Source organism: Marmota monax, unplaced genomic scaffold (assembly GCF_021218885.2).
Source record: "Marmota monax isolate L192 unplaced genomic scaffold, Marmota_monax_Labrador192_F-V1.1 WCK01_AAM20220418_F8-fsc00024, whole genome shotgun sequence".
Lineage (NCBI taxonomy): Eukaryota > Metazoa > Chordata > Mammalia > Rodentia > Sciuridae > Marmota > Marmota monax.
In genome coordinates, this window is record NW_026695224.1 from 35,872,432 (window position 1) to 35,895,143 (window position 22,712).

Below are 22,712 nucleotides of genomic sequence, written 5' to 3' on the forward strand. Positions count from 1 at the left end.
AAGGCTGGTGCCGAAGGAGACTGCCCACGGGGGTGCAGACAGGTCCAGGGAGCCAGCCAAGGACAGCTGAGTGGAGGCTGGGCAGCTCGAGCTGCAATTAGGGCGTCTCTGCAGCTCTGTGGGGTGAGACCTGGACTGAGCAGTCGTCTGCACCACAGGCCCTGTCCCTCTGCAGCCTCCCTCCCACTCCATCCAAGCCTTTCATGGGATAGCGCCTCTGCCTGAAATGAGCTCCAAGGTGCCCCACAGCCACCCCTCACCTCCCCAGGGGGCCTTTCCTGACCAGTGCTGAGGTCCCTGCCATTGGCCCAAAACCCTGAAGGCAAGGATCAGATGGTGGAGGAAGGAGCCTTGCAGGCAGGGGGAACAGGCAGGAGCATCCTGGTGACTCTAAGTGCAGGAAATGAAGACGGCTTGAGCCCAACCCCAGCCTTCCCGACAGGCTTCCCGACAGGCTTCCTTCTCCTTCCACTCATTTTTTTAAACATATTTATTTATTTATTTTTTAGTTATTGGCAGACACAACATCTTTGTTGGTATGTGGTGCTGAGGATCGAACCCGGGCCGCACGCATGCCAGACGAGCGTGCTACCACTTGAGCCACATCCCCAGCCGCTCTCCTTCCACTCTTGAGTCCTTTCCAGACAGCTGTCAGAACCCCTGCCTCTCTGGAGCTCAGGCCCCCACATGTCATTCAGGCCCTGGCTCCGCCCTTTCCGCCGCCAGGCCCCGCCCACGACCCGCACGGTCACTTAGGCCCCGCCCCTCTCCCTCCAGGCCCCGCCCCACCACACCCGTGCTGTCACTCAGGTCCGGCCCTGCCCTCTTCCTGCCTGGCCCCGCCCCACTGCACACATGCTGCCCCTCGGCCGGCCGCCCGAGCACTTGCGCTGTCACTCAGCCGGGCCGCGCTCTTGGGTCTGGAGCCGGAGGCGCCACCCCGGCCGCCGCCGAGCCGGACACTTTTGCCTTGGTAGCTTCTGGCTGGCCCCGATGGACGCCACGTTCCTCCTTGCCCTCGGGCTGCTGACCCAGGTAAGGCGGCCCACGGCAGGGACCCTCCTCCCCAGCGTGCGGTGCAGTTTCTCTCCAGGACCACTGGCCCTGGCCATCCTCTAGGGACTGAGAGCTGCCGGCTGGGGGTGGGTGCCCAGGTGGGTCGCACTCTGCAAGGCCCTGCGGGAGGTGGGATAACCCTAGCCAGGGGTTCCCAGAGGGAGTGCAACCTGCCTCCCTTGGAAAAAGAGTGGACTGGCCAGTACTGGGGAACCAAGCTGAAGGGCAGGTGCAGACCACCTATCGGCCCTTCCCTTTGGAGGTGCAGGGCAGAGACTCCTCCAACCTGCCCCCTTGTCGGGGTGGCCGTGGCCAATCTTCTGGGAGCAGCAGGAGTCCCAGTCAGGTGTTGGTGGGGACTGAACCCCCCATCCCCATAACCCTGGCCAGCATCTGCAGGCTCTGTTCTCCAAACTCTGGCCTGGACATTACCTCTCCTGCAGGAGTGCCTGGGCCAGGGAGCTGGGTCCTAACACAGCCTGTCCACATGCTGTGTCCCACCATGGGACAGCTGGAATGCCTGTTGTCTCCCTGGAGACTCTGCAGCTGCTGGAGTGGATCAGGCCTGAGGGCCACAACCTTCTGTCCACCCATGGTACCTTGGTCTCCCCAACTTGGGCACAGGACAGGTGGCAGGCACACAGGCCTCTGGCCCGCTCTCCCCACTCTGGCCATTCCCTCCACTGGGTCACCTCTTTCGTGTTCTAGGTTGCTAGTGGCACTGGGCTGAGCCTAGAGCGAGGATATGGCTTCGGTGGCCCCTGCCAGAGCCCAGGGCCCAGCATGATTGGGACCTGGCTGTGGACAGTCTCTGCCTCTTAGATGTGAAGGGTGTGAACACAAAGGGCCAGCACTGCTCACCATCAGTCACTGGGGTTGCTCTAGGGTGGTCCCGGGTGCTGGACATGGTGAGGAGAGTAGGTCCCTTCGCAGCAGGGGTTTCCTGGCTCCCTCAAATTCCCATAAGCCTTGCAGTTTGGCTGGCCAGCTCAGGTTTCAGACCCTGACAGCTGACCAGGTGCCTGGCCAGTCAGCCCCTCCAGCGGCTGCTCCACAGGCACTAGCCTCTCAGCTCCAGCCCCCTCCCCGCTGCGGGCCCTCACACCTCACTGCGTGGAGACAGCAGCCCAGCACAGCCTGGCTGCCTAGACCTCACCCTCCAGCCTCTGTCCAGCCCTAGGCATGGACACCCTGCCCCGCTGCAGGCCTGGAGGCCTGCACACCCTGGAGTCTCCTCACAGACAGCTTCCTGCTCAGTGCCCACACCCCGCTTGCTGTAGGGGAAAATCTCTGCTGGCACCCAAGGCTGGAGCTGGCTCGGAGGACCCTGGGGGTCCAGCGCCTTTGGGTTTGGGTATCAGCCTTTCCAAGGCCCCAGGCCCCAGGGGAGAGGCTGGGCTGGATTCCGCTTCCCACTCCAGAGGCCTCGTCCCAGGCTCCTGCTGCAAACCCCCTGCTCAGGAGCGGGAGGCCCCCAAGCAGGTCGGGGTAGGGAACCAGTCAGTGGGGGCTAGGCCTCCTGAGCTTCCTGCAGGGGCAGTGGGCAGCGTGGCTCATCAGCTCTTGTTGAAGGGGTGGGGACCCTGTCCCTCCTTCCCTCAGCTCTGTGAGCCCCAGGCTGGCCAGTCCTGACCCGCAGGGCTGTCTCCGGTGGGTCCCAGCTCTCTCCACACAGAACCCCTCTAGAACCTGAACTCTGAGCCCCAGGGGACAGCAGGGGGCTGGACTGTGTGTTCACACTGGCCCTTGTCGGCCCTGCCCACTGCATGCTGTCCCTAGCGACTGGTCCTGCACCTGGGACCCTACCCTGCTGGGGGAGGACAGGGAATGGGGACAAGCTGCCCGGGACGCCCTGCCTGAGTCTGGGCATGGGGCCCCGGGGTTGTTAGAGTGACAGGCCCCACCACTGGCCTGTCCACCCAGCTCCACATGGCGCCCAAGGCAGGCGGCTCTGTGGTGTGGGCCCTGCAGGGTCTATGCTGCCGGGGGCAGGGCCATGCTGATGGGAGAGAGCAGCTGCCAGCCCTGTCACCCCTCCTCACCCTCCTCTGAAGCCTGCAGCAGCTGGAGAGGTGGGGCCCGCAGGGGAGAGGCTGGGGCCACCCTGGCCGGGCCAACAGCTGGGCCATTCCTGACATGCTGGCCCTCCAGGAACAGGATGGCCATGGATTCCAGCCTGGAGGGAGGGGCTCGGCCCGAGAAGCTTGTGGGGAGGCAGGACCAGGGTTTCTGTTGCCTTTCCCAAGCCCACCCACCCGTGCCCACGCTAGGGCATTCAGCTGTGCAGGGTGGGATGACTGGGCTGCCCCTCCTCTGCTCCGCCAGCGCACACTGAGGAGACAGCCAGACATACCAGGCAGCGTCCAGCCAGCCCAGGCCCTGTCCTCCCTTCCTGTCCACCACTGGGCTCCTGACAGTGGCTTACAGGAGCCCAAGAGGCCACTGGCTCTGTCTACTCTGCTGAGAGGGAGGGGGCATCCGGCTTCCTCTTTTCTCACTGTAGGTCCGACTCCCCAGTGCCCAGCACCTCTGTCCAGGCTCAGGGCCTGGCTGGGCTGGACACACTCCCCTCAGGTCACCAGGAATTGCTGGTGTCCCTGCCTCTCAGCAGAGTTGCCTGCCCAGAGCAGACACTTGGCACATGGCAGGAGCTTGGTCATTTTTGGCTCTTTGAGGTCCAGGGACGGACCCCAGTAGGGACTTGACCCAGCAGCTAGGACTGGGGCAGTGGTCCTGGTGTTCCCAGGGCTTCCACACTGTCCAGGGCTCTTGGCTAAGAACAAGGTCAGAGCTTGGGGGTATCGTGGGCACCTACTTGGGAAGGGGTCCCTGATGTCTGTTGACCTGGTTTGGCATGGGGAACAGAGGAGTGGGCAGCAGTCCAGGAGCACACGTCCACAAAATGTCCCTTTTGTCCCCTGCCCCAGGTGTGGGGTCTCTGTGAGCTGGCTGTGTCCATGTGGCTTTGTCCTGGGCACCAGATATGCTGAGCTGCCCGGGCGGTGCCCAGGCCTTGCCTTCAGCCAGCCACGTCTTGTGGGGGCAGGGCAGGGAGTAAGCCACTCGAATGCCCCTGGGAGCGGGCGTTGGCTGCCCACTGGTCACCCACCCACACCCATCGTGGCTTCTGATCTGAGCCAGCGGCCCTGCCAGGGCTCTGTGGTTCTGCTGACCTTGTGAACTTGGGCTGTGGACAGGCTGGGGACCCAGAACTCTGGGTCCAGCCTCTGACTTGACCATACCTGGCCAGGGCAAGTCTGTGGGCATTCAGCAAGGCAGCTGGCGGGGTGGGGCACCAGCCCAGGTTTGGCAGCCCAGGCAGGGCCGAGTGTGCACAGACCTTGAGCCCCTCGGTCACCAGGTTCCTGCTGAGTGTGCCCCTCTGAACCAAGGGGGTCAGACTTATGGAGCTGACGTGGGTGGTCACCTGCTTTATGGGGGTCGTGAGGACCAAGGCGGACAAAGGAGAGGAGGGCCCACTCCAGGTCCCAGCACTAAACTGGTCCAGGGGGGCTCTGGAACAGCCTGTGCCATCGAGGCTGTGACTGAGACCCCCATGCCGGGCAGGCAGGTTTGCGCTTGGCAGGAATGTGGCCCTGACCTGGAAGTGGCTTGTGCTTGGCCAGCTTTGGCAGGCTCAGAGGCCAGCACTGCCATCTGTCAGCCTCAGAGTGCCTCTGGGGCGGGAGAGTGGCCGACAGGCCTCAGGCCTGAGCACCCTGGCCTGTCCCCGCCAGCCTGCCGTCTACGAAGAGGGTCCACTCCTCTCTGGACTCCCAGGGGCAGTGGGTGCAAGGACCAGAACACTGGCAGCTCTACTGCCCCGAAAGGGCCTTGGAGGAGGGGCCTGAGGTCCTGCCCGTGGGGGCTCAGGCCTCTAGGGAGGCTGCTTCTGTTGGGATATTGCTGCCACGTGTCACTCTGCAAGCACAGGGCAGAGGCAAGGGCTGCTGAGAGCGGGATGGAGCCCCTGGCACTGGGTGGGGACAGGTTGCCGCCGGGGTGGGCGCAGGAGGCACGCAGGAGGCACAGTTGGGCCTGGCTCTGCAGGGTCACCTGCAGTTAGGTCACAGTTAGGTCACCTGGCTCTGCAGCTTCTCCCTCCTGACCTGGCCCTAAGGCAGCCCCCAGGCACTGACGTGGTGCTGTCCTCCTGAGGCCTCACCCTGTGTCCCAGCCCCCACAGACTGCAGTCCTTTGTGAGGGGAAGCCAGGGTGCCAGGCGTCCACCCCACCCAGAGGATGGCAGCAGGGAGCCACTGGCCCCTGTTGTTAGGAGGGAGTGCTGGGCATGGTGGTCCTGCAGGGAGGAGGGTGACCTTGGTTTGGCCCACTCTGCCCCACGCTCCCCGCGTCACAGAGGGAAGGGGGAGCAGGTCACCTGTGAGTCCTCACCAGGGCTGCTGACGCCTCTGTCACACACGGCAGGAACCTCCCTGGGTGCGGGCCCAGTTGGAACTCCATCTTGGCTATGGCTGGGCACAAAGTGGAAGGGCCTAGGAGGTCCCTGCCCTCTGCCACCCCAGGAAGGGCGTTGGGGCAGGCACCCCTCCTGCACTGGTGGAGGCAGAGAGCCATGTTGGCAGTAGCCTGGGCCTCCTCCCACCCAGGGAGGCCTCAGGCTCCTGCAGACAAGGGCCGAGGCTGGGGAGAGCAGGTGTGGACCCCAGGTCTCAGCCACCTCGCTGAGGCTGGGCATGCGAGCGCTGGGCACCTGTCCTGGTGCAGCCGCTTCTGCTGAAGAGAGTGGAAACCACAGCACCCGCTGGCACCGTGCCCCAGCCCAGGGCTTCATGGCCCTGCACAGCTGTGGTCGTGGGACGCTCACACCCAGGAAGTTCCAGCATCAGGGAAAGTGCTACTGGACTGGGAGGGGCAAGCAGAGGAGAAGGCCCAGACCCGCAGGCAGGGAGGCTGGCAGCTGGTGACCTCTGCGGGCCCCTGCCCTGCTGAGTGCTTGGGGAGGACAGTGCCAAACCCAGCCAGCCCCCACCTGGCCAAGCCCCTCTGCACCCACCCACCCTCCCTGCCCCTCAGAGCTGTGGGAGTATGGGAGGGCCATGTCACCCCCCTGACCCCTGCCTCTGACGGCCAACCTTGTGGGAGGGTGCCCGGCCCACCCTGCCATCCAAGCTCCATGCCCACGGGGTTCCTGGGGAGGCTGAGTTCCAGTGCTGGGTCTCCAGCCCACCCACTGCTGCTCCTCCCCTTCTCTCCCAGCCACGTCCTCCTGGGGGCAGCTCCATCTTGGCTGTGGCTGGGCACAAAGTGGAAGGAACTAGGAGGGCCCTTCCTGGGCCCCACTGAGCCCTCTCCACCCCAGGGGCACCTGAGTCTGCTCTGGGCGCAGTGGGGTCCCTCATGCCCCCACCCTCCTACCAACCACCTACCAGGAAACAACCCCCAGGGGCCTGGGGCCACCATGAATGTGGCCCAGATTCCTGGGGGTGGGGGCTCAGCACTTGGGGGTGTGCCTGCTGGGGCCCCCCCACCTGTGCCCTCCAGGGATGCAGCCAGGTGGTGTGGAAGCCACCATGGGGCCAGCTCCCACCAAGAGCCTCCCACTTGACCATGGCTTGTCTTGGTTGCAGAGCCTTGGCCTGTCCCAAGGGGTAGCTGGGCTGCAGCCCCGCACCCTGTACCCCTGGCGCCCCGCGTCTGCGCTGGGCCGCGTCCGGAGAGCCTGGGTCATCCCGCCCATCAGTGTGTCAGAGAATCACAGACGGCTCCCGTACCCCCTGGTGCAGGTGAGAATAGAGGCCCTGGAGGAGACTGGCTCATCCTGGTGGGTCCTGGAGGTGTATGCACCCAGTGTCCCCATTCCCGAAAGGTGTCCTGCTGATAGGGCCCAGCAGGCAGTGGGAGAGGGCTCGGGAAGGCCCTCCTCTCTCATCCAGGCTGGAAGAGTGGCCTTCGCTCACCAGGCCCCAGGAGTCCCAGAGACCGGGTCCCCAAAGACACTCAGGGGCTGTGCCCAGGACAGGGCTCAGTCAGGACTGTGGGCCATGCCAAGCTGCCCTCCCAGCCCATCCTCTCTCCCGTGGGGGGATCCTGGGGGTTTGGGGGCAGTCCCCGCCGGCCTCTCCCAGCCTCTCCTGCCTGCAGATCAAGTCGGACAAGCAGCAGCTAGGCAGTGTCATCTACAGCATCCAGGGGCCTGGCGTGGACGAGGAGCCCCGCGGCGTCTTCTCCATCGACAAGTTCACGGGACGGGTGTTCCTCAACGCCATGCTGGACAGGGAGGAGACTGACCGCTTCAGGGTGGGGCCTGCCCCTCAGCCTCTGCCCAGGCCCAGGCTCCAGTCTGGCAGGGCCGAGGCTGGCTGGATCTTGAGCTCTTTGGGGGGTGGGTTGGGGACGTAGTCCTGCAGCCTGAGGTGTTCCCACTTCACAGAGGGCTGTGCCCAGGGCCTGTGGGGTGCTGGGTGGGCCTCCAGAGGGTGGACAACCAGTTTGCCCAAGCCTTGTTCCATTTGGCGAGGTGGACATGTTCAAGAATCCCAAAGAGTCCGTCCTCGCAGCGGTGACTGTTCTTGGGGATGGGATTGGCCAGGGGCCACCCCTGCAGAGGAAGGTGAGGAGCCTCCTTCAGGTGGGCCGGCGGCCGGCAGGTGAGCCCAGGACCACACTCAGCTTCCTGCAGACGGCAGCTTGCCACCCCTGCACCCCTACAACACCCTGCGGGGCTGTCAGGGGAAGGGCTTCCAGCCGCTTTCCTCCTGGACGCCCTAGATCCTTCTCCAGATGTGAGAACTAGCTTGGCTTCCCACCCAGGAGGTCGTGGGAGAGTACTTGTTATTTGGGGGGACAGGGCCTCTCTCTGTTGCCCTTCTGGCCTCAAGTGCTTCCCCTCCTTGGCCCCCAAAGAGCTGGGAGCGGTGCCTGCCACGGGGCCAGCCTGGAGAGTCCTCCTAACCTGGGAATCACAGCATGCCCTTCTCCAAAGGACGAGAGGCGGTGGCACACGCGTGTGCGGGGGAATTGGAAGTCATTTCAGGAGGAGAGGACCTGGAGAGGGGGGGCTGGGAAGCCTGGTGGGGCGCTGCTCCGGGCACACGGGGGCAGCTGTGGCTTCCTGGAGTCGGGCAAGAGGGGAGGCGGGTGGTGGGGACGGCAAGCTCCCTCAGGGGACACTCACTGGCTGCAGCACGTGCCTCGCCTGCGTGGCCTCACTGCTCCAGAGGGTGCCAGGCTGCATGGCCCGAGGCCTGCAGCGCCAGCCCTGCCCTCTGTTTGGACAGCTAAGGGCTTTTGCCCTGGACCTGGGAGGATCTACCTTGGAGGACCCCACAGACCTGGAGATCGTGGTTGTGGATCAGAATGACAACCGGCCGGTCTTCCTGCAGGAGGCGTTCACAGGTCACGTGCTGGAGGGCGCCGCCCCAGGTGAGGCCGGCCAGGTCCCCGACAGCCACCGGAGGAGAGGCCTTCAGGAGGCCCTAAGTGCAGGGTCTCCTTTAGCTGGCATCTCAGGCCTGTGCCTGGTGTGCACCAGGCCCTGGGCTCAGGCCCAGCACTGCCTAAAAGGGACCTCTAAGGGTCGGTTCAGCCCGGGTAGCCTACTGCCCATGTGCCCAGAGGCTCCCCAGCATGGCCAGACCCCAGGGGAGCCTCCTGCCTGCAGGAAGTTGGAGGTGCTGATTGGCGTCAGCCCACGTTGATTCTGTTTCACACCATTTTTTGCTTTTCAAGATTCAAAGTGACAACTTTTTGTTTTTTTTGAATTCTGGAACAATCTCACACCTGCAGGAGAGTTTCAGGGAATCCCTGTGCACACATCACAAGGACGTGCAAAGCGTTTCAGCTTCTTCCTCTTTCTGCCCTCCGTGTCCTGAGCTGCCCAGCAGACCTGGCACCGGGCATTTCTGCACGCGTCAGTGTGCGATCAGTAATAACGCTCGCGGCAAAACCAAGATCAGAACCCAATATTCTCCATATAATATCTGCTCTACAGCCTTCATTAGGTGCCCCTTCCCCGGGGATCACTTTTTCTCCTGAGGCACTGAACCTGGGTGCTCACCACTGAATCTCACTCCCAACCCCCTGAGCCAGGGTCTCCTAAGGTGCCAGGCTGGCCTCAGACTTTTGTCCTCATGCCGGGATCACAGGTGTGACCACCATGCCCTGCAAAATAATGCCATTCCTGACAAGAGGGTGCTGGCTCACGTCTGTGCCCCGGATGGCCCTGGGCCCTGGCTTCCTTCCTCTCCGTGCTCCGCACCTGTGTGCGGGCCACCCTGCCTCCACCAGGCCCTGCAGAGAAGGGCCACCAGAGCTGCCTGCCAGCCTCAGCCTGGTGGTCACCTGCGGACACTGACGCAGTTGCTGGGTGGGTCCTGGGTGAGCCTGGGCCTCCCAGGCCTTGGCCTCAGCTCAGACCCCTCAGTGACTGACCAAGGGCCTCAGCACGCAGGGCCTCCGGGCGCTTCCCAGGGTGCTGCGCGAGGTCCCCACGCCCCGCTGTCTGTCAGTGGGCGCCCTCGCCTGTGTGCGTGGTGGTCTCGCCCTTGCTGTGTGCTCAGGGAGACCCCGCTGGCAGCAGGGCCGTGCCCTGTCCTGGGAACCCGTCCAGTGTCCCCTTTGTCTCTTTCTTCGTTGTTCCTTTTTTTTTGGGCTATTTTGGTCTGGTTTTTTGATTGTTTTTGTTCCAGGGTCTGAACCGGGGCGCTCTACCACTGAGCCACATCCGCAGCCCTTTCTATTTTGAGACAGAGTCTCACTGAGTTGCTTAGGGTCTTGCTAACTTGCTGAGGCTGGCCTTGAACTTGAGATCCTCCCACCTCAGCCTCCCCCATCACAGGCGTGCGCACCCCACCTGGCAAGTTCAGCTCTTTTCTTCCCTGTGTCTCTGTGGCTGTCTTGCTCCTGTTCTATGGAAAGAGGAGGATCAATGTACCCCAGATGCCCTGGGGGTGAGTTGCAGGGTGGGCTTGGGTCCCCAGGCCCTTAACCCCAGCAGCAGGCAGCTCAGGGTCTGCTTCTGCAGGACCCACCAGCAAGCTCCACCCTGGAGTCCAGGGCCCATCCTCTTAATGGGAGCAGACTCTCAGCCTCTAGTTCCTCTAGACACTGGCGTCTTGGAGCACGGGGTCGGGGTGGTGATGTGACCTGGGCCCTGTGTTCCTGAGGGGTGTCCTTGTGGCTACTTGGGGCACAGATCTACCTGTCACTGGGTGCAGGTGTGTGCCAGTTCTTCTCTGTGTGGAGCCTGTGTGACTCCCAGCTCTGTCCTCCACTGGAGGCCCCTGAACCTGGGGTGGTGGGGAGGGTGGTTTGGACTCCCCTCCCACTTGGCAGGCGGCTCCCCGCCATCTGGGCGCTCCCTCCAGGTGTGTCCAGCTTCCCACGTTGCTTCTGTGGCCCGAGGAGCCCTTGTTCTGCACACCCCTCCCCCAGCACTGGTGTCCAGATGTGGTCAGTGGGCCATCGAGCCACTTGCTGTCTGGGCCTCTCTAACAGTTGTGGCTGGGAAACATGCCTGTCTGTAACACACGCGGACGGGTGTGAGGCCATGTGTGTGCAGAGCACACACAACACGCCAGCTCCCAGTGGCCCCGCTGCTTCCAAACACAGGGTCCTTCTAGACCCTTGGCCGTTGTCCTGATGTCCTGATGGGAGAAACCTGGCTCCCCGGTCCATGATGTGTCCACCCACTGGCTGGCTGGAGAGCACACAGGCCTTCCAGGATGCCAGCCTGTGCTCCAAGACACCTGCCCAGTGCTGTCCATGGCTTCACCAGCGTTTACCTGGTCAGGAGCTCTGTATGCTCAGGTGCTGGCCCCTCCTGGGCTGGATGGTGGCTGACATCTGCCACCGTGCATTGAACACGTGGATCTTGAGACACGCACAGCAAAGATTTGCTGGCTGAGCTGCCCCAGGGTGTGTGGAAGCCTGTCCTTGTCACTCTGCCTCCCTGGCTTAAGGCTCATACACCTGAGCTGCAGGGAACTGTGGGTAAATCAGGAAGCAGGGCCCTGCCTCGGGCCACGGTCTGTCCGCAGCACCTCAGGCCCTGGCGAGCTAGCGCCCCAGGGCTCGTCAGTGCTGGCTCTGCTCGGCACCCCTGTACCCACGTCTCCCTGGGGCTGGGCTCCTCAGGGTGCTGCTCTCACCTGGCACCTGAGCCTCTGCGACCACCCTGCCCACCGCTCCTTCAGTGGTGGAGTTCACAAGTCCAGGTGGGCTGCAGGGCCAGCGGGAGCATCCCGGATGTGAGGGCTCGTGTGTGCAGTCAGCCTCAGCGGGCAAGTTCTAGGCCTGATCTGTGGCCCCCACGACAGCCCTGGGGGCATCCGCCCAGGCCTTCCTGTCCTCCCCAGGCACCTACGTCACCAGGGCTGAGGCCACGGATGCCGACGACCCCGACACGGACAACGCCGCGCTCCGGTACTCCATCCTGGAGCAGGGCAGCCCTGGGCTCTTCAGCATTGATGAGCACACGGGCGAGATCCGCACCGTGCAAGTGGGGCTGGACCGTGAGGTGAGGTGGCCGGGCCTCTGCTCTAGCCCACCCCCAGCTGCCCCCTCTGCTTCCTTCCAGCAGAGGAAGGGAGCTGCCCAGACCCTGTTTGGAGGACTCCTGTGGGTGCCTCCTGGGGTGAGGACCCCTGCAGTCTGCTCTGTGCTCCCACGCAGCAGGGTTCCAGCACAGTGCGGCCCCACCGTGCCGAGGGCTCCCTGCTCGTCCCTCACTCTGACTGACAGCGTCTGTCCATCCTTCCTCTGTGGGACCCTGCTGCCCTGGCAGCCAGGCTTCTGGCCTGGGACCCATTCATTAGTGCCCCTCTGTGCCCAGTGGGTCCAACACCAGAGCTGACCCCTTGTCCACTCACAGGCTAGGGCAGAGGTCAAGGCCAATGATGTTGCTGAACCCCATGTGCTGGGGGTACCCAGAGCCAGCTGGGACTTCTGACACCACCAGGTCCCTGCACAGGCTGAACCTGTAGGCAGCCTGGCCCCCGCCCCTTCCCGTCCCTCTGGTAGCCCGCCAGATCTTCTAGCCCATGTCACATCCTCAGGTGGTGGCCGTGTACAACCTGACGCTGCAGGTGGCCGACATGTCTGGAGAGGGCCTCACCGCCACGGCCTCCGCCATCATCTCCCTGGACGATGTCAATGACAACGCTCCCGAGTTCACCAGGGATCAGGTGCTGCCCCTGCCCCATTGGCCCTGGTGTGGGTCGGCGAGGGGATGGAGGCTGGCCTGCCTCTCAGGAGGGTCCTGAGCCAGGAGCCCGGACCAAGTGTGAGGGTCCACCAGGACAGGCGCTGAAGTGGGAGAGGGGCCCAGGGAGAAGTGGCCATGTGTGACCGTGGCTCAAGCAAGGAGCGTCTCCTGGGGGAGCAGCCAGCCGTGTCCTTTGGGGGAAGGTGGCACACATGGATAGTCACTCTGGAAACAACCCAGGACACATGGTGGTGGTGGCAGAGCAGGCTTGAGGGAGGAAGGGGGTCCCCAGGGAGGTGGCATGCCCTGGCCAGCCATGGGTAACCAGCTGGTCCCCCTAGTTGTCCATGGAGGCTGCAGAGGCCATCAGTGGAGTGGATGTAGGACGCCTCGAGGTGGAAGACAGGGACCTACCTGGCTCCCCCAACTGGGTGGCCAGGTTCACCATCCTGGAAGGGGACCCGGAAGGACAGTTCACCATTCGCACTGATCCCAAGACCAACGAGGGCGTGCTGTCAGTGGTGAAGGTGAGAGGCCCCAGTCATGTGCACACCTTGCCCTGGCAGAGGTGTGGACCACGCACCCTGCATGCCCCCATTCTGAGCTTCTGGCAGAGGTGTGGACCACGCACCCTGCATGCCCCCATTCTGAGCTCTCCTGGGCTCCTACCTGCAGCTGTCTGCTGACCTCCTGGGGTCTCGCATGCGTCCTTGGGTGAGAGCAGTGGAGGGCAGAGCATGCAGGGTCCAGGACACCCTGACCACGGGGCAGCAGGGCCAGAGGGAGCTGCCAGTTGTCCTGTCTCCGTGCTTGTGATCCATGTATGTGTGCTGCCTGTGTCAGTCCCAGTTCTCCCAGGCAAGCAGAGTCAAGCAGGAGCCACACAGAAACACGCGTGCACGTGCACACATGTATGTGGACAGGCACATCTCAACGTTGATGCAGTAGAGAACTTTCTGTGAGACTGGGGCTGTAGCTCTGTGGTGGAGCATATGCAGGCCCCTGGGTTCAATCAGAGGAAGGAGAAAGAAACTGCTTTGCAAGAAACTGACTTGTGCATTTGGGGTTACTGGAAACTCACTCAGGAAGCAGAATTTCTTTGTCCTCAGAGACAAAACGCTTTGCTCTCAAGGCCTCACCTACACAGGGAGGGCCCACCATGAGCCAGGATGGTTTCTCTGCTTAGCATCAGCTGATCACACCCACCAGGTGCCTGCACAGAGAAGTCTGCTTGGCCTTGGGCAGCTGTGGTCTGTTCTGACACACAAGACGGACACACCACCCCCAACAAGTTCATTTTGAGTGATGGGTGCTCATTTTGTTATGTTTGTATTATCCTTCGAGGCTTTTAGTCCTGCATAGTTTTGACCTGTCAAGGTTAAAAGGGGATGAAGGGGACACATGCTCTTGGGACAGGCCCAAGGAGTGCCCCCCAGGAGCCCTGTTAGGTGCCTGGACTTGCACCCAGAGTGGGTGGCCTCTGCCTCCTTCCACAGCCCCTGGACCACGAGAGCCGTGAGCACTATGAGCTCATGGTGACGGTGCAGAACGAGGCCCCACTGCAGGCAGCTGCCCCCCGGGCTCAGCGGGGCCAGGCCAGGGTCAGCGTGAGGGTGCAGGATACTAATGAGGCCCCTGTGTTCCCGGAGAGCCCACTGCGGACCAGCCTGGCTGAGGGGGCACCCCCAGGAACCCCTGTGGCCCTTTTCTCTGCCAGAGACCCTGACACACAGCAGCTGCAAAGAATCAGGTGGGCCTCCTGGGTCTTTGGGGACAAGGTGTGAATGCGCTGCCCTGTGAGGGTGCCCTGGCTCTGAGGGTCAGAGGCGGAAAGATTGTCTGTGTGCATTCCATGGGGTCTGGGGTCCTGCTGTGCTGTGTCCCCTGGGGCAGGGCAGGGCTCTAGGTGTTCCTGTGGACATGGCCACAGACCTCTGAATGTCCACTCTGTCTGTGCTGGTGGGCCCTAGCTCCTGCAGGCCTGGTTGGGAGTGTTTTAATTTCACCCCCTGCTGACCTGGCCCAGTGTGCTTGTCTGCCACCACGGGCTTCTGTACACACCTGGCACTGACCAGGACTGAGTTTAGGCTGTTGCGCCAGGCCCTGGGCAGCTGCTGGCCTTCTCTGAGCTTCAGCTTCCTCATCTGGCTGGGGCAGAAACACCCCTCGGGCTGTGGAAGGGACTCTGCACCGAGGCCCCCAGAGTGCTGTTGTGGGTGCATATGCACGGCCTGGGGGTGTGCGTGTGTGCAACTTGAGAGGTGCATGTGTGCATGGCTGTGTCGTCGGGTCTGCAGTGTATGTCTGCGTGACCCCGTTCCAGGATGTCCTGGTAGGTTCCACTCCTCTCCCACCCACAGCTATTCCAAGGACTATGATCCTGAGGATTGGCTGCAGGTGGACAGAGCCACAGGCAAGGTCCAGACCCAGCGCGTGCTGAGCCCCGCCTCCCCCTTCCTCAAGGACGGCTGGTACCGGGCCATCGTCCTGGCCCTGGATGACGGTGAGTGGGACCCTGTGCCTGGCTTCAGGGCTGTCTGGCCTGGCTGGGCCTCTCTCCTCCCAGGGCTCCACCCAAAGGGTGGGTGGTGGGCTGGGGCAGGGCACCCAGCCTACTGCCGCCATGCCTGCAGGCTCTCCACCCAGCACCGGCACAGGCACCCTATCCATCGAGATTGTGGAGGTCAACGACCATGCACCTGTGCTGGCCCCTCCATCGCCCAGCAGCCTGTGCAGTGAACCGGACCAGGGGCCGGGCCTCCTCTTGGGTGCCACAGATGAGGACCTGCCCCCACACGGGGCGCCTTTCCTTTTCCAGCTGAGCCCCAGGTTCCCAGAGCTCAGCCGGAACTGGAGTCTCAGCCAGGTTAACGGTGAGTCCCCTAGCTAGGGCCTGGGACCTGGTGGTGCATGGAGGGCATGCGACACTGGCCACATCTTCAGGCTTCACATGCCCAGTGGGTGGACGGGAAACCGAGGCCTAGGGATTCGGATGCTGTTTGGACGTAGGGCGGCCCCAGGGTCTCTGCTGACAGAGTGGCCCTCTCCAGTGAGCCACACGCGCCTGAGGCCACGGCACCAGATCCCTGAGGGCCCGCACCGCCTCAGCCTGCTGCTCCGGGACTCTGGGCAGCCGCCCCAGGAGCGCGAGCAGCCACTGAACGTGACCGTGTGCCGCTGTGGGCCCGACGGCGCCTGCCTGCCGGGGGCCGCTGCGCTGCGGGCCGGGGGCGCGGGCGTCAGCCTGGGCGCGCTGGTCATCGTGCTGGCCAGCGCCATCCTGCTGCTACGTGAGTGCCCCGCCCACGCGGGCCCGCCCCTCCCCTAGATCCGCATGTGGGCCCCGCCCCGCCCCCCCTCGGGTGGCCTTCCACTCTCCCACCCAGCCCCGACGTCACCTCCCTCCGCTCGCCCCAGTGCTGGTCCTGCTCGCGGCACTCGGCTCGCGGTTCCAGCAGCCGCCGCGGGATAAGGGTCTGCTGCGCGGGCTACAGGACGACCTTCGCGACAACATCCTCAACTACGACGAGCAGGGAGGCGGGGAGGAGGACCAGGTCAGTGGAGCAAAGGTGGTGGCTCAGAAACGCTGAGCCCCGGCCAGGGGCTCCCCCAGGAACGGGGCCATGGGCCCTTCCCAGCCGCGGGACAGCACCCAGAGCCGCCTGGTGCCTCCCTAATCGCACTTCCTGTGCTCCCAGGATGCCTACGACATAAACCAGCTGCGCCACCCTACAGAACTGCCGGCTCTGAGCCTCCCCTTGGGACGGCCACCCCTGCGCCGTGATGCTCCCTTTGGCCGCGTGCCTCGCCAGCCACACCGCGTGCTCCCCACCAGCCCTGCTGACATGGCCAGCTTCATCAGCGATGTAGGTGGCCCTGGGGAGTGTGCAGGTCAGAGGGGAACTGTGCATGCCCACACGCACACCCTTGAGTGAGCACACATGCACAGGTACATATGTGTGAGCTCACGGGCCTTTCAGTCTCCACACTGTGTGTCCACCTGGGATATTAGCCTCCGGGCTGCAGGTGATCAGAGAGGACTCACTGGTGGGACCCTGGACATGCTTTGGGGAAGCCTGAGGTGCAGCAGGGCCTGCAGGCTGGGTGGCACTTTCCAAGCTTAGCATTAGGGGTGGAGTGTGGTGTCAGTGTCTATGTGGCAAACGGAGATTGGCCATCTATTTGCCGAGACTTGGATCCAGGTGGCCCTTGGCCTCCGTCTATGAAGCTCATTGTGTGGGTTAAGAGGCTGGACTTTCCCTGGCTCACTACAGTGGTGGGTTGGGGTGGGTGGGTATCAGTATCCCTGGGCCTGCTTTAATGGTCAGCTGAGACATCACAGTAGCCATTTGGATACTCCCAAGCCAACATGCAAGATGCCCAGAACATGCAAAGCCACGGGGGCCATGCAGGGAGACGTCCACTATTTGCTGTCATGCAAAGCCCCAGCAAACTCAGTCACCCTGCAGCAGCAGGCACAGTGCTGGTGCTGTTAGAGGAGTGACTCCCTGCAAGGTGGTGGCAGCTGCTCGTGGAGCAGGGCTGGCTCCTTCTGCCTGAGGACTGCCCTCTCAACCCTGCTGTGCCCTGGGGGCTCTGCTACTGCAGACCTCCCCTGGCTGCGACAGGAGTGTGGCAGGCTCCCAGCTGGCCTCTGCCGTCCTAAGCTCTGTGGGCCTTTCTGCAGGGCCTGGAGGCGGCGGACACTGACCCCAGCGTGCCACCCTATGACACGGCTCTCATATATGACTACGAGGGGGACGGCTCTGTGGCAGGAACGCTGAGCTCCATCCTGTCCAGCCATGGTGACGAGGACCAGGACTATGACTATCTCAGGGACTGGGGCCCCCGCTTTGCCCGCCTGGCAGACATGTATGGGCATCCATGAGAACCAAGGCCAGGAGTGGAATGTGCTGTTTGGATGTGGCCACCTGACAGGGAGGGCGCTTTCTGGGGGCACCTGCACCCAGAGACCAAAGTGTAACCTAAGGGCCTGATAGGTAGCCCATTCATAGCAAAGGCGACCTCACCAGGACCACTTCCTCTGGCCTTTCTCCAAAGGCAGGATGAGTGTGAGGGGATGGCACTTGGAGTCTGGAGTGAGTGGCAGGAGGTGGCACCCTCCTGCTGGAGTTGGGGAGCTGCTTCCTATCCTTGCTGGGGTCACCCCACCTTTGCCCCCCTGGAGGCCATCTCCTCTGTATGGAAGCAAGAGCCTCGTGGTGAATCAGAGTTAAAGTCTTGCTAGTTTATCCCGTGCTCTGTCAGTGCCCGCACCACAATACCCACGAGGGCACCAGGGTCCCTGTCCCCAAGAACAGGGCTCTGCCAGGCAGGCTGTGCCTGGCAGGAAGCCACAGCCTGGGGCCGGGGGGGTGGGAGGCCTGACCTGCTCTGGCCGTCCTGGTGAGGCCAGAGTGTGTGCCATGTGGGACAAGGCACCAGGCCAGCCCTGCCCACCTGGTGGATGCCACACTCCATAGCTGCCTCTGTCCTGCCCATCTGGTGGCATGGCCACGGAAGAGATGGAAGCCAGCCCCCCAGACCCAGGGGCCCATCCAGGGCCCCTTCCTGCTGTGTCCACCGCCTCCCTGCCCGCACTGACTGGCGGTCTTGGTGGGATGTGTCTGCCTCGCTGTGGCAGCTCTGGTCAGCCCTTGGGGGTGTTCAGCTGTGGCCCTTGTCCTGGCTCACAGTAGTGCTGCTGGGCGGTGTGGCTGCTCATCCCGAATGGGAGGGCAGCAGCAGAGGCAGGTGGCCCTGAGGTGGACACCCACGCAGGAGCAGGACACAGAGCAGGATGAGGATGGCCAGGGAGGTGAAGACCACGTCTTGTAGGAAGAAGCCATGCCGGCCACGGATGTCAGTGAGCGGGGCAGCAGCCCGGCCCAGGAACCCGGCCCCCAGCACCAGGCCTAGCCCGGCCCCCCTGTGGGAGAGAGCATGCGGGGTGCAGCTGGGTCCCCAGTGTGCCGTGGTTCCAACCACTCCCATGGGCAGGGAGTGGTGTGGCCCTCTCAGAGCCTGAGGTGTGGCTCCAGGAAAGCAGATGTGACCAACTGTTCTCTTCTCTTCTGCCCTGATGTCTGCCACCCTCGAAGGCACCCCACACCTCCTTCCTAAGCTGTGCCTAAGTCCTCCTGTGGATGGCCCCGGTCATCCAGGAGGGCAGCGCTCAATGGCCCTATTCAGGTGCAGGATGGTGGGGGCATAGGCCTCTGTCCAGCTGACCCTTCCATGTTGCTGGCCAGCTCTGCACTCACCTGATCACGGTGGGGAAGGCCTCAGCTGCAAAGAGAACACTGAGCACCGACACAGCCTGGGAGGCCAGGAGCCCCAGGACAGAAAGGGACAGTGCGGTCCAGCCTGGCAGGTCTGGGGACAAAGGGCAAGGTCCTCAGGGGCTCTCTCCCAGGCCTTCTGACCCGACTCCTCAGGGCCCCTCCGTCCCCAATGCCCCCCCCCACACACACACTGGGGCATATGGGTGTCCAGTCCCTCACGCCCTCCTGTGCAGACAGCTTGGATTCTAGAGAGTCTGGCCAGAAACACAGCTCAGGGACTGTCCACCTGTAGCCTCTCTGCTCATGCTACTTCCTTTGCAATTTGAGAACTGTCCCCAAAGTCTGAACTATTTCCTTTCTGTGCTAGATTAGATGGCCCTGTGGAGATGATTCTCCCATGCCAGCCCAAACCGGCCCTGGCTGCTCGATGCTGGCAGAGCCTACTAGGCCTGACCTCTGAACTTTCACCTACACTGTGTCGGGCACAGGTGGCCAGGCCCAGGCAGGACAGCAGTAGTTGGCCGTCATGAGGGATCTTCTTGGTCCCTTAACTTTTTCAGGCCTTGATTTCCCCTAGTATACGTGGGGGATGGAGGGAACAGGAAGGTAGGAGCTGTGCCTCTCCCCTTGGGCACCACGAGCAGGACAGACCTTTGGCCCACACCCAGGGACCCCTGTGTGGCCTGCTTGGGCCCCAAGCTCACACTGAGCCCCAGCGAGGAGTAGCAGGGATACCAGGCCTGCAGCCATGGTGCCCAGCAGCAGGAGAGGGCGACGTCCACAGCGATCTGCCGTCAGGAACAGCAGTACGGTGGCTGCAGCCTCCAGGCCAGCTTCCAGGAAATAGGGCAGGTAGAAGGCGGGCTCGCCTGGGGCCAGGCGGCGGAGGAAGCCGGCCCTGATGCCCCCACCGATCAGCCTGGAAGGAAGCAGAGCTGTATCCACCAAACACCCTCCCCTGGGGTGGCTGCAAACCCTGGCCCACCCCGGGCCTTCTCCTCCTCACGAACTAGATCCCAGGATGAGCCCGTTCCTCCAGGTGACACGGGTGTGCAGGAGGCCCAGGATGGAGTGGTACTGGGGCTGCGGGTTGCCTGCAGACAGCGCGGCTAGCTCTGGACCAGGGAGAGGAGGGAGCAGGTGAGAGGGGCAGGGGGCCTCCCAGGCCCTCCCTCCTCTAGCCCCTGCCGCGCCACTCCCTGGCTAGTGCGTTACCTGTAGCCAGGGAGTTCTCCTCTGAGGAGCTGTCATCAGGGTCCAGGCCGCTGGCTTCTGCAAAGTGCCACAGAATCCTGCCTGCTTGGGTCACCTGCCCCGTGGCCAGAAGCCAGCCGGGAGACTCAGGGAACAGCTGGGAACCTGCAGGGTTGTCAAGGAGGCCTGTGGCCTGCTCACCTCTTCCATGATGCAGCAACAAAGCCAGTGCCCTCCCTGGACCGAAAGGGGTTGGGACATGGATGTGGCTTCCCGTCACCCTGTGCTGTGGCCAAGTAGCAGGTGTAGAATAGAAGTACAGAGAAGGTATCTACTGGCCCCCAGGGCGGCCCCTGCCCGACCCCTGTAGTACTCACCCCCAAAAGAGCAGCAAGAATCCAGTCACCAGGGCGTTCAGGCCCTGCAGAAGGCGCCAGTCCTGCACCAGCATGGCCAGCCCAGGCAGCAGCAGGGTGCCCACCACTGAGAAGAGGCCAGCTCCCATGGAGAAGGCCAGGCGGTGTGGGGGGTCACACAGCTCCAGGCCTGGGCAGACAAAGATGGCTGAGGCCAAGGCCTCTTGGAGTACTGCTGTCTGGAGCTGGATTTGGGGGCCGACTGTCACCAGCCCTAGTTGGGGGCCCTGGAACAAACACCAGTGGCCACTGCCTTCCTGAGGAGGGTCCTCAGTGAGTGCCAGAGTGGTTCCCGTGCTGCCCACTGCTCCTCCCTAGGCAGCCCCTCACACTACTCACGAGCTACATAAAGGGCAAGGAAGGCCCCTGCCAAGGTGCCCCCGTGGAGAAACCTCAGGGCCAGGAGGGTCTGGAAACTGGCAGCCAGGGCTTCACTGGCCCCTAGGACTGTGGCCAGCACCAGGGAGACCACAAAAACAGCCCGGCGGCCAAACCTGGTGGGCAGGGGGACACATGCTGGTGTGGGTCAGGGTGCACCTTAAAGGCTGGGAGCTAAGGGCAGAGGAAGGGCAGGGTCTCACCTGTCACACCCTGCACCCAGAAGGACACAGCCTAGCAGCCCGCCCAGGAAGTGGCACGTCTGCTCCAGCGGAACCTTCCAGCTATCTTCACACACCAGGTCCCACTGTGGGGAACACCAGCCATTGTGGACCAGCCCAGGACTCTCCCTTGCTGGGGGTACAAGATGCAGGGAGCCCCAGAACCCCTCTCTGGGGACACGAGAGGGCAAGGAACGTGGGAATGAAACAGCAGCTTTTTTGACTCTGGTGGTCTTTGCCTAGAATTGGAACAACCTCTGATTTGAGCCCTCGATGGCAATGCCTTGGGGTCCCCAAGATTCTACATGCAGCCCCAAGTCTGCTGTGGGGGGATCTTCCCGCCCTAAGGTTTTGCTTTTCTCAGAAGCGCCGTCCCACCCTCCCACACGACTGGCCCTGTCAGCCCTTAAGTGTCTCAGTGATACTCAGGGCCTAGGGCCTATGAAACACAACGCCACCTCAGGCCCAGGGGCTTCAGCTCTGAAACGGGCTCCACGTCCTGCCCACCCTTCTGCCCTCGCCCTGCCCAGCTCTCAAGTGGAGAGTGCTCAAGGCTTTGCCTTTCCGGCAGCCAAGGGCCCTTGACCTGCTGGGCAGGCCGCCTCCCCTTTCCTCATCCCTGCCTCTTCTCCCCAGGTTAAACAGTCCTGTGGGTCCTGCTAGGCCGTTTTTATTTTAAAACCCGACCCTTCTGAAGGTGAGGGGCATGGATCCATCAGGAGCCAGCAGGAGGGACGCTGGGAGGCGGGGGAGCAGAACCCCACCAGTTTCAGAGACCCAGGCAGGCCCTCAGAGATGTGGCCACTGTTCCCTCCCACTGAGGCCTCTGCTCCCGGGTGAAGACGGGCTGCCAAGGGGGAGGCAGGCTAGTGGGAAGGGCGCCCCGTTTCCCAAGTGCTCTCACCCAGAACCCTGAGCCCCGCTTGGTCGTGGCCTCCAGGCCAACGCCCACGCGCAGATCTCCCTCTGAAATGAAACCCACACGCCATTCCCTCCATTCAAAACCGCCTCTGTTCTGGAAACGCAGTCCCAGCACCTACCTGGCCCAAAGCCATTAGTTGCTCAAAACGAGCCTGGAACTTTGAATTCCAGGCCCGGCTTACCACCCACGCCCACCTGCCCTCGCCTCCAGCCTAAATTCTCCTGCCCGCAGCCCACCCATAGTGGTGGCCAAGAGTCCGGGTATACCTGCTGCACCCGCATGGCGGGAGGGGGCGGGAGGGCCCCCAGTGAGAACCCCGGCAAAGGCACAGGGAGGGACCCGCAGCAGGGCGGAAGACCCCCAAACCACCTACGTCCCTGCCCGCTCGTTCCTGGGCAGACCCCTTGGGCGGGCGCACCTGGGTGACCGGGCTGTGCATCAGGCCGGCGGCGGGGAGCGTATAGAGCCAGCCGCGCGTGCAGGACCGCGTGCCGTTTGGCGCGAGCGCGGAGCTCGGGCGGGCGCCGGCCACCGGGTAGCGCAGGAGCAGGCACGGGCTCAGGGCGCGCGCGGGACCCAGGCGCGGCACGCTGGCATCGAGCAGCGCCGGCCCGCGCAGGGCACGCAGCGAGGGCGGTAGTAGCGCGAGGTCTGGACGGCAGTGGTGCGCTGGCCGCGCGGTGAGCAGCGGCTCCGAGCTCAGCGCCAGCCCCAGTGCCACGCAGGGCAGCCACGAGGCGGCGACCAGTAGGCGCCGAGCCCGGCCGAAGCCTCCTGCCGCGCACAGCACCCGCGCCTCGCGGTCCATGCGTGCTTCGCCGCCGCGCTCCGGCTCCAAGCCGGGGACTGGACCCGGAGAGTCGGAAGCCGGGGAGGAGCCCGCGGGGCGGGGTCGCGATGGGCGGAGGCAGGGGCGGGGCCTCCGGGGAGGAGCCCGCGGGGCAGGGCCGCGATGGGCGGAGGCAGGGGCGGGGCCGCCGGGGAGGAGCCCCGGAGGGGCGGGGCTGCGGGGCGAGTGGGTCTGGGCGGGACTGCGGTGGGCGGAGACACGGGGCGGGACCTGGAGCCACTCGC

The 22,712-nt window shown here is 63.7% G+C and overlaps 2 protein-coding genes across 2 annotated transcripts; one reads left to right on the forward strand and one right to left on the reverse strand.

The window, feature by feature from the left end:
- The first annotated feature begins 832 nt into the window (after positions 1-832).
- Cdh15 (cadherin 15) lies at positions 833-17,453 on the forward strand. The gene is made up of 14 exons (XM_046435001.2): positions 833-1,035; positions 6,648-6,803; positions 7,162-7,317; positions 8,298-8,442; positions 11,376-11,536; positions 12,075-12,203; positions 12,565-12,750; positions 13,720-13,973; positions 14,584-14,726; positions 14,857-15,096; positions 15,274-15,513; positions 15,641-15,777; positions 15,922-16,089; positions 16,911-17,453. Exons 1-14 carry the CDS (start codon positions 856-858, stop codon positions 17,109-17,111), a joined length of 2,496 nt encoding a protein of 831 aa, XP_046290957.1. The 5' UTR covers positions 833-855; the 3' UTR covers positions 17,112-17,453.
- A 94-nt stretch (positions 17,454-17,547) lies between these two features.
- Positions 17,548-22,402, reverse strand: Slc22a31 (solute carrier family 22 member 31). The gene is made up of 9 exons (XM_046435002.2): positions 22,057-22,402; positions 20,699-20,802; positions 20,457-20,611; positions 20,079-20,247; positions 19,723-19,982; positions 19,514-19,622; positions 19,212-19,426; positions 18,487-18,598; positions 17,548-18,152 (listed from the first exon to the last, which is right to left on the reverse strand). Exons 1-9 carry the CDS (start codon positions 22,075-22,077, stop codon positions 17,945-17,947), a joined length of 1,353 nt encoding a protein of 450 aa, XP_046290958.1. The 5' UTR covers positions 22,078-22,402; the 3' UTR covers positions 17,548-17,944.
- Between the last annotated feature and the right edge of the window lie 310 nt (positions 22,403-22,712).